An 8,794-nucleotide genomic window follows, 5' to 3' on the forward strand; every position below is an offset into this window, starting at 1 on the left:
CCTCTCCGCTCCCGCCGCCCGCGCCGCCCCATCGCCCGCGGGCGCAGCCTCGGCGGGGGGCGCGGGGCCCGAGCGCCGAGGGGCCACGGAAGGGCCACCGAGGGGTCCCGGGGCCGAAGCCCTCGTTCACCTGCGCGGGCCCAGGGCCGGGCGGCGGCGAGGACCAGGAGCGCCGGCAGCAGCCGCATCCTGCGCAGGAGTGGCGACGCCGCCGAGCCGGGGACCGCGCGCTGAGGAGGCCGCCGGGGGTCCGCGGTCCTGCCGACCCAGGTTTTATAGCGGAGCCGCGACGGGAGGGAGCCCCGACAGCAGGACGCGGGTAGCGGCTCCTCCCCCTGGCGGGTCCTCCCCTCACCTGTCCCTGATCTAAGAGCTTCCACGCCCCCACTTGCGCTCCGCACCCACCCCCACCGCCTGGTCACCTTCCGACCGGTGCGCGAGGGCCCCTCACCCACCCGCGTCCTTCAGCGCAGAGGCGGCGCCCTCCTGCCTCGCTCCTCCCCTGTCCCACACCTGGTCTCTGGTTTGGGACCAGGGTAGCGACATCGCAAGATACTCGATCCACACAAGGGTGGGGACCCCGGATCCCTGCCTTGGATCGTTTTGGCGTGGACCGCTGCGCAGCCCTCTCACCTCCGAAGCAGCCCGCGGGGTCTTGGAATGCGCTGGGGCTGGAGGCTCGGAGAATGGAGATAGCGTCGGAGGGATGACGGAGTTGAGGGATGTGCGATGGTGTTTCTTGAATCCGGTGTCCCCAGAAAGAGGGCTTGCTTTTCTGTCTCAGGCAGTGACAGCTGATTCTCTGGGTCTTATCTCTTTTTCTGTTCCCTCCCAGGCTGCTCCAAACTTAATTTCTAAGCAACCCAGGTACTGCCCCGTGGTCCAATGGCTAAGACTCTGTGCTCCCCATGCAGGGGGCTGGGGTTTGAGCCCTAGTCAGGGAACTAGGTCTCACATGCCGTAACTAAAGATCCCACATGCCGCAACTAAGACGCGGCGCAGTCAAATAAATATTTGAATTTTATTTAAAAACACACAACAACCCAAAGACTGTTCTTCTAACACAGAGTGAGGACATCTATGCATTTCTGGGCGAGTGTGTATGTGGCGGCCAGCGCTGGGGGTGCTGAGGGGGCGGAACTGAGTAATGGATTGCAAAGAGGCTCCGTGAGAGAGGAACTAACAGGGTCAGAGGAGAGGGGCTGGTCCTGTTGAGGGCACCCCCACCCCCGACTGCAGAGATAAGATGGGAAGAGAAGAGACTGGGGTCTGAATGGATCTCTCCTTTTCTCATCTGCCAGAATCTTCAGAGGAGTTCAGGGAAAGAAAACTTTCCTTGGAGGAGGCCCTAGCATTTAGGGAAATGGGGCTGGGGGCCTCCACGAGAGGAAGCTGCCTCTTGTCTCAGGAAGGATGCTCCCTCTCCTGGACTTGGCTCGCCTGCTACAATGCCTCTGTAGACTCCTTCATGGCTCTAGGTGCTGTGTGTCCCACATGGGGTGGGGACTTCTGTGGCAGTTTGAGAAGCTCACTCAGACTTGAGTGGGGAATATGGACTTGGGTGGGCCTGGGCCCCCTCCTTCAACAGGAAGCCCCAGTTTTCTGGTCTAGTCACCTCCCCATCCTCTGCCAACCTCTCAGCACCCACAGGCCTTTGAACTTAGGCAAGAGACCTCTGAGGAGGGATTGCCTCCTCCAGAACTATCTGGGCAAAGGGGCTTCCTCCCTGCTTAGAGTCCTGACTGACTGTCCCCCACCTTCTGGCCCAGGATCACACAGCCTCAAGGAGCAGCTTTGATCCTCCAGAGAGGAGAGGGGGGAATCCACATCAGGCTTAGGGTCCTATTGTCTGTGCTGCGTTAGAATTTCATCAACAGCCTGGGACTTGGACAGTCAGGGGAGGGATTCCACACCCCGGGATCTTTTCTGGTGGAGTGGATTTGTGTTCACAAGGCTGTAAAAATATATCTTTTAGGACTGGGTAATTGAGTGGGGAGGAAGCCCATTCCTGGGAATGAAGTCTACTTCAGGGGTCCCTGTAACCCCAATCCAGCCCCCCTTACAGGCAGGAGAGAGACTTAGAAACCTTTGGTGGGGTTAAGGGGCTATTGACTGGGACCTTAGAGTCACTTCAAAGTCCCTTTGGGAAGAGGAAGAGGAAGCTGATTTCTAAGTAATCCTCTCCCTTCCCATCAGCGCAGCCCCTACTATGTTTTGGGCCAATGAGCTGGGGGAGGAGAACCAGGCCCCTGTGTGGTGTTCCTTCTGAGGCATGGGGAGGGGGAGGAGGTTAAGAATGGGCACTTCCTCAAGGATGCGTCTTAATCACGGGTACCACCGAGACTGCACATTTGCGACGCGGGAAGTCAAGGGGGGTGTCTCCTGCTCTATCCATCATCTCTGATTCCAAGGTTACACAAGGCAGGTTACTTTGTGTTACCAAGGTCACCCAGCCTTATCTCCCAGCCTGAACCCCTGTCCTGCCTGCCATAAACTTGTCACCTGTCACTATCTAGTCACCCTGGGCCTAGTTTCCCTGGAGGGTACATGACCCCTCATTACAGCAGGGATCATTAGATCAGGGATGGGCCCTGCTATGTCTCGATGGGGCCCATAAAGCTGCCAGCCCAGGCCCAGCTGTCCCAGCCCTGCTACAGCCTCCTTCCTCTTACTCCACACAGGGTCCCCGAGCATCCTGTGTTCAAGTCCCTGCTCTTCCTTTGACTCAGGGATGACCTAGGGCAACTTTCTTACTCCTCTCTGATTGCAACTTCCCGATCTATAAAGTGGCGATGGTAACCCTGCCCTGCTGACCTCTGCCAATAAACAGTTATTGGGCCAGAGGCTGCCCAGCCCAGACTTTCACAACCAGCCTCCTGGTGCCTTGGGTGTAGCCACTGGCCCATTGCGGATGCAGAAATGGATCACAGTTCTCATCCTCTGGGGATTTTCACGCCATGTCTGGAACAGGAGGGAGGCACTCGGGGAGCTACAGGGCTTTGAGATCAGACAACCCTGGATCACTTGTGGCTTTACCCACTTGCTTTGTGACATCAGCCAAGCCTTGGTTTTCTTCATCTGTGAAATAAAAATCATACCCCTATCTTGCTCATATGTTTCTTTCTATTCTTTTCTTTTCTTTTTGACGTGGACCATTTTTAAAGTCTTCATTGAATTTATTACAATATTGCTTCTGTTTTATATTTTGTTTTTTTGGCTGCGAGGCACATGGGATCTTAGTTCCCCAACCAGGGATTGAACCCGCACCTCCTGCATTAGAAGGCAAAGTCTTAACCACTGGACCACCAGGGGAGTCCCCCTTATAGGTTTCTGATTCTCATGATTCATTGTGAGAACTCAAGTGACTAAAGCCTGAGGAGGGCTGACCAGGGGCCTGGGTACATTAGCACACTTCACCATGACCTCTATCTAAGTAGACGTCCTTTCACCTGGATTGAACATGACCCTAGGCAGGCATGGATGTGACATTGAGTGGAAGCGGACACTGAGCTAGGCCCAGGGAGGGGCCCTGGCACATCCAGGCTCCTCTTGGTCTCCCAAGACCTAGGGAGGGGTGAGGAAGGCTGAGGGACAAGGAGGGAAGCCCCAACTGCAGGGACCCAAAAAGGTGAGATTCAGATTCAGCCTCTCCTGGGACTCTGATGGGCTTGGGGTGGAGACACAGGGGATCAAGACGCTGCGCTCCTGGTGTTCATAGGTCAGAGGAAGGCCTAGGACATATCCCTTAACAGGAGACTACCAGGTCTGTGATCAGGGGGTGAGGTGGGCAGATGGAGAGAAGGCAGAAGCTTAGAATATGTTTTGGAGCAACACTGCCCTGGATTCACATCCCCACCTCACACTCACCCTTCCCTCAAGCTCAGTGTCCTGATCAGGAAAATGGGGATGAAGACAGTGCCTCCCTCACATGTATGGTTAGGATTCAACTAGATAATGCTGGGTAAAGGGCCTGGTGGAGGTCCAGGCACTTAGCAAGCGCTCAATAAACCTCAGCTGTTAAGTATAACTGTTACGGGTAGGAATAGCAGATGCCCATGGTGTTATAGGAGCCCAGAGGACTGGCACCTGGCCCAGCCAGTGGGTGGGGAGCTGGGGGCAGGGGGAGGGGGAGGCTTCCTGGAGAAAATGAGACTCAAGCTGAGTATTGGAAGACACACAGATGTTAACACGAAAAGGGAAGGGAAATCCAGGCAAAGGAAACAGACTGAGAGAAGGCATAGAGGTGGGGTGAGAGGGAGAGTGCTCAGGGATGAGGCTGGAGAAGTGCTTGGCCCCAGAGAGAGCAGACTGGTATGTTGGGATTAGAAAGTTGGACTGACCTTTCCTTTTTTTTTTAACAAATTTATTTATTTTTGGCTGCATTGGGTCTTCGTTGCTGCGCGCGGGCTTTCTCTAGTTGTGGTGAGTGGCGGCTACTCTTCGTTGTGGTGCACAGGCTTATTATTTCAGGCTTCTCTTGAGGCTTCTCTTGTTGCAGAGCATGGGCTTCTAGGCACGCGGGGTTCAGTAGTTGTGGTGCACAGGCTTACTAGTTGTGGCTCACGGGCTAAGAGTACAGGCTTAGTAGTTGTGGCGCACGGGCTTAGTTGCTCTGCAGCATGTGGGATCTTCCCGGACCAGGGCTCAAACATGTCCCCTGCATTGGCAGGTGGATTCTTAACCACTGTGCCACCAGGGAAGTCCCCTGATCTTTCCTTTGATAAGGGGTAGATATCAAGATCCTGATTTTTTTTTTTTTTTTTTTTTTGTGATACGCGGGCCTCTCACTGTTGTGGCCTCTCCAATTGCGGAGCACAGGCTCCGGACGCGCAGGCTCAGCGGCCATGGCTCACGGGCCCAGCAGCTCTGCAGCATGTGGGATCTTCCCGGACCAGGGCAGGAACCCGTGTCGCCTGCATCGGCAGGCGGACTCTCAACCACTGCGCCACCAGGGAAGCCCAAGATCCTGATTTTATAGGCCAGGAAATATTCTCAGAGTAACTCGGCCATAGAAAGAGACAGGGATCCTCAGCTACCTTGAGTTATGGAAGAGAGAGCTGAGGCTCAGAGAGTGTAGTGACTCACCCATGTTACCCAGCAAGGAAAGAGCAGAGCTGGGATTGGAACCCTAGTCTCCTGCCCCGCCCCCATTCTCTTTCCATGCCATCTCATCCCCCCACCACACACACCTTCCTCCCATTGGAGCCCCCAGCCTCCATCTCCCCTTGCTTTCTGCACCTGCAGAGTCCCCTTCAATTAACAGGGAAACGTTTGCAGAAACTCCAGCTTTTGTGTCCCTGGATATTGAGATTAAACCTACATGCAAAGGGAGCACATGCAGGGGCTTCCCTGGTGGCACAGTGGTTAGGAATCCACCTGCCAATGCAGGGGACACGGTTTCGATCCCTGGTCCTGGAAGATCCTATATGCTGCGGAGCAGCTAAGCCCGTGCGCCACAACTACTGAGCCTGCGCTCTAGAGCCCGTGCTCTGCAGCAAGAGTAGCCACCGCAATGAGAAGCCTGTGCACTGCAATGTAGAGTAGCCCCTGCTCGCCGCAACTAGAGAAAGCCAGTGCACAGCAACGAAGACCCAACGCAGCCAAAAATAAATAAATAAAATAAATAAATTTTAAAAAAAGGAGGGGAGCGCGTGCAAAGTGGGCTCCACCATTCCGGAACCTGGATCTCTGCCATAATCTAGCAGAGACAAGAAAGCACCTCTCCACCCAGCATCTTTGGAAGCTGCAGTCCCTCTTCCCTGGTCGTCACACCCACCCTATTTCTCTGGCCTGTAGAGAGAACCCCGGGGGAGCAGGAAGGGGGGAACAGAGAGGAGCTATCATGGGGGCAGGATTGGGGCCTCCTTAGTAGAGAGGTTTGTGGAAACTTCTACCCCTGAAAATTTTGAAATAATGGTAGCAGCAAGAAGCATGGAATAATCCAGCAATGGAGATGCCATATGTCTGTTCCTGCCCCGTAGAGAGTTCAGGAAAACTCCCCCACGGCTGTCCCTCCCCTCTCAGCCACAGGAGCCGGATCACACCAGCAGGAGGCCGGGGTCAGAGCTGCTTTCGGTTTTCCAATGTAGTATTTATATATATTCTGGTTTGGGGTGGAAGGAGCTCTAAAGAGGGTGATGAGGGTGGAACCAGGTGGGGAGAAAAGGCAAGAGCCACATAGGCTGCCTTGGGGGGTGGGGGGGAAAGCGAAAATTCCCTCCTCAGTTAAATGGTATGGCAACACGGAGAGAACAGGCTCTTTTAAGGGTTTGTGTGTCTGTTAACTTCTTTTTCTCTGGTTATCCGGATAATACCTACTCATTGTAGAATATTTGGAAAGAAGCAGGGGAAAAAATTGCAGATAACCTTGTCTCCCAGAGGTAACCATTTTACAGTTTAACATATTTTTTAAATTTTTATTTATTTATTTTTGGCTGCGTTGGGTCTTCGTTGCTGTGCACGGGCTTTCTCTAGTTTCGACGAGCAGGAGCTACTCTTCATTGTGGTGCACAGGCTTCTCATTGTGGAGGCTTCTCTTGTTGCGGAGCACAGGCGCTAGGCACGCGGGCTTCAGTAGTTGTGGCACAAGGGCTCACTAGTTGTGGCTCCCAGGCTCTAGAGCGCAGGCTCAGTAGTTGTGGTGCACGGGCTTAGTTGCTCCGCGGCATGTGGGATCTTCCCCGACCAGGGCTAGAACCTGTGTCCCCTACATTGGCGGGCGGATTCTTAACCACTGCGCCACCAGGGAAGCCCATTTTAATGTATTTTTAAGAAAAAATATTTTAAAGAAAATAGTCAATCACCCCCACCTTAATCCATCTGTTTCATTTTTCCAACTTCTCTTTCAAACTTAATCTATATGCAAAACACTATTGACATAGTTCTGCTTTCTAACCTTCACCTTCCAGTGTCAACATGAGTCCATGTTACCTCACAGCCTCTGCAACTGTCATTTTGTGGTTCCACAACGTACACGGCTTGTGCCATCAGCTTACTTTCCATTGTAAGTAACACTGAAGAGAGTATCTCCCCGCTGGAGAGGCAGGGCCACAGACTGGGGAAGGAAACCAGGGGTCCCAGATCCTTTCCCCAGCTCCTCATTGAGAAAAACTACCTTCAGTTTATGAAAATAGTTTGGAGGTGGGGTGAGGGTCCAAGGGACCCCCAGAGGCCAGTTAAAGAATCTGAGTCAGGGCTTCCCTGTGGCGCAGTGGTTAAGAATCCGCCTGCCAATGCGGGGGACACGGGTTCAAGCCCTGGTCCGGGAAGATCCCACATGCCGCGGAGCAACTAAGCCCGGGTGCCACAAGTACAGAGCCTGTGTTCTAGAGCCCACGCTCTAGAGCCCACGAGCCATAACTACTGAACCCGCGTGCCACAACTACTGAAGCCCGCGCGCCTAGAGCCCGTGCTCTGCAATAAGAGAAGCCACTGCCTACACACCTCAACGAAGAGTAGCCCCCGCTCGCTGCAACTAGAGAAAGCCCGCGCGCAGCAATGAAGACCCAACGCAGCCCAAAATAAATAAACTTAAAAAAAAAAGAATCTGAGTCAGGAGTTCTAACTCTTTGATCTCTGAAGTACCTGTAAGATAGGGAATATGGGGGGAGGCACGGTTCAGGGGGTAAGGAGTGTGTTTCTGTGTAGATTTGCGGGGTAGAGACGGTGTGAGAAAAAGTGTGTGCCTGCGGGCGCCTCCTCTTACCGGTGTGTTTGCACAGCAGCGCCCTCTGCTGTCCCTGCTCCCCCAACAGTCCTGTACCGTTTACAGTTTGAAAGTCCTTCCCCCTAACTTTAGTCTATCTTTCCCCATATTTCTTTTTCAGTTGTGCGGAGCACAATAAAATCGCATTCAAAGAGTTGAAAAACAATTCTTATATTGTTTTTCTCATTCCTATACCCATTGCCCATTTAGCTCTGATAAAAAAAACAAATTCACCTGAGTAAATTTTAAAGATCTTATTGGCTTTATTCAATGATTCATGAATTGGGCAGCATCCAACCTAGCAGATGGAAAGGAGCTCCGAGGAGCTGTACAAAATGAAAGACTTGTATAGGCAGAGGGAGCGGGAACAAGGAAGTTATACTAGACAGAAAAGCAGACTGGCTGTGGCAAGGGCACTTTCCTTTAGAGAACGGTAGGGGTCGTTCAGAATGAGGCAGATTACTTAACTAGTGCTGGTTAGGCAATTCCTGACTGACTTTAAGATTCCATTTTGGGGAGAGATGAATCTAAGTTAACTCTCAGTTGGGCGATGTGGGGCTAAGCATAAGTGACTCCATTTGTCTTGTTTTTAACAGTCCCTTTCAGGAGACTTCCAGGACGCTACTGTCATGTGCAACCTCATTTAATCTGAACTACTCTTAGGTGTCATAGGGAAACTGAGACAAGAAATTGAGAATGTGTCAGCAAGTCCCCTAAAGACCCCATCCTAACCACTTCCTTCTGGAAGTGACTCCCTGGCCCTGGCTCACCCATGCCCTGGGAACAGATGAGGGTGTCAGAGCTACAGATAGAAGCTGAGATTTAGCAAAGCTGCACAGATAGCTCACCTCCCCACCTCTGATAACAGCTCCACATGGATACCTGGGGGATGGGTAGATCAATCTGCCCTGACTCTTCTCTTATTGTGGCAACAGAGGACGGGGGTGGCCGTGGTTCTGCTGTAGTAAGTAACCCCAAAGTTAACCTTGAAGGATAAAGTTTATTTAATGAATCCCATGTGGGATGGGTAGGGGCAGGGCCGCCTTCAAGGGCATGGGACTTGTATAGTTGCACAGGGGCTGCACTTGG

General features: G+C 52.9%; 1 protein-coding gene across 1 annotated transcript in view; it reads right to left on the reverse strand.

The window, feature by feature from the left end:
* Positions 1 to 874, reverse strand: part of CA4 (carbonic anhydrase 4) — a 9,488-nt gene extending 8,614 nt beyond the window's left edge. The window contains exon 1 of the mRNA XM_029210762.1: positions 131 to 874. Within this exon, the coding sequence (XP_029066595.1) occupies positions 131 to 188 (58 nt within the window). The 5' untranslated portion in view covers positions 189 to 874. The remainder of the gene's footprint in view (positions 1 to 130) is intronic.
* Between the last annotated feature and the right edge of the window lie 7,920 nt (positions 875 to 8,794).

This window comes from Monodon monoceros, unplaced genomic scaffold (genome assembly GCF_005190385.1).
Source record: "Monodon monoceros isolate NGI ecotype Baffin Bay Population unplaced genomic scaffold, NGI_Narwhal_1 Super_Scaffold_9, whole genome shotgun sequence".
NCBI lineage: Eukaryota > Metazoa > Chordata > Mammalia > Artiodactyla > Monodontidae > Monodon > Monodon monoceros.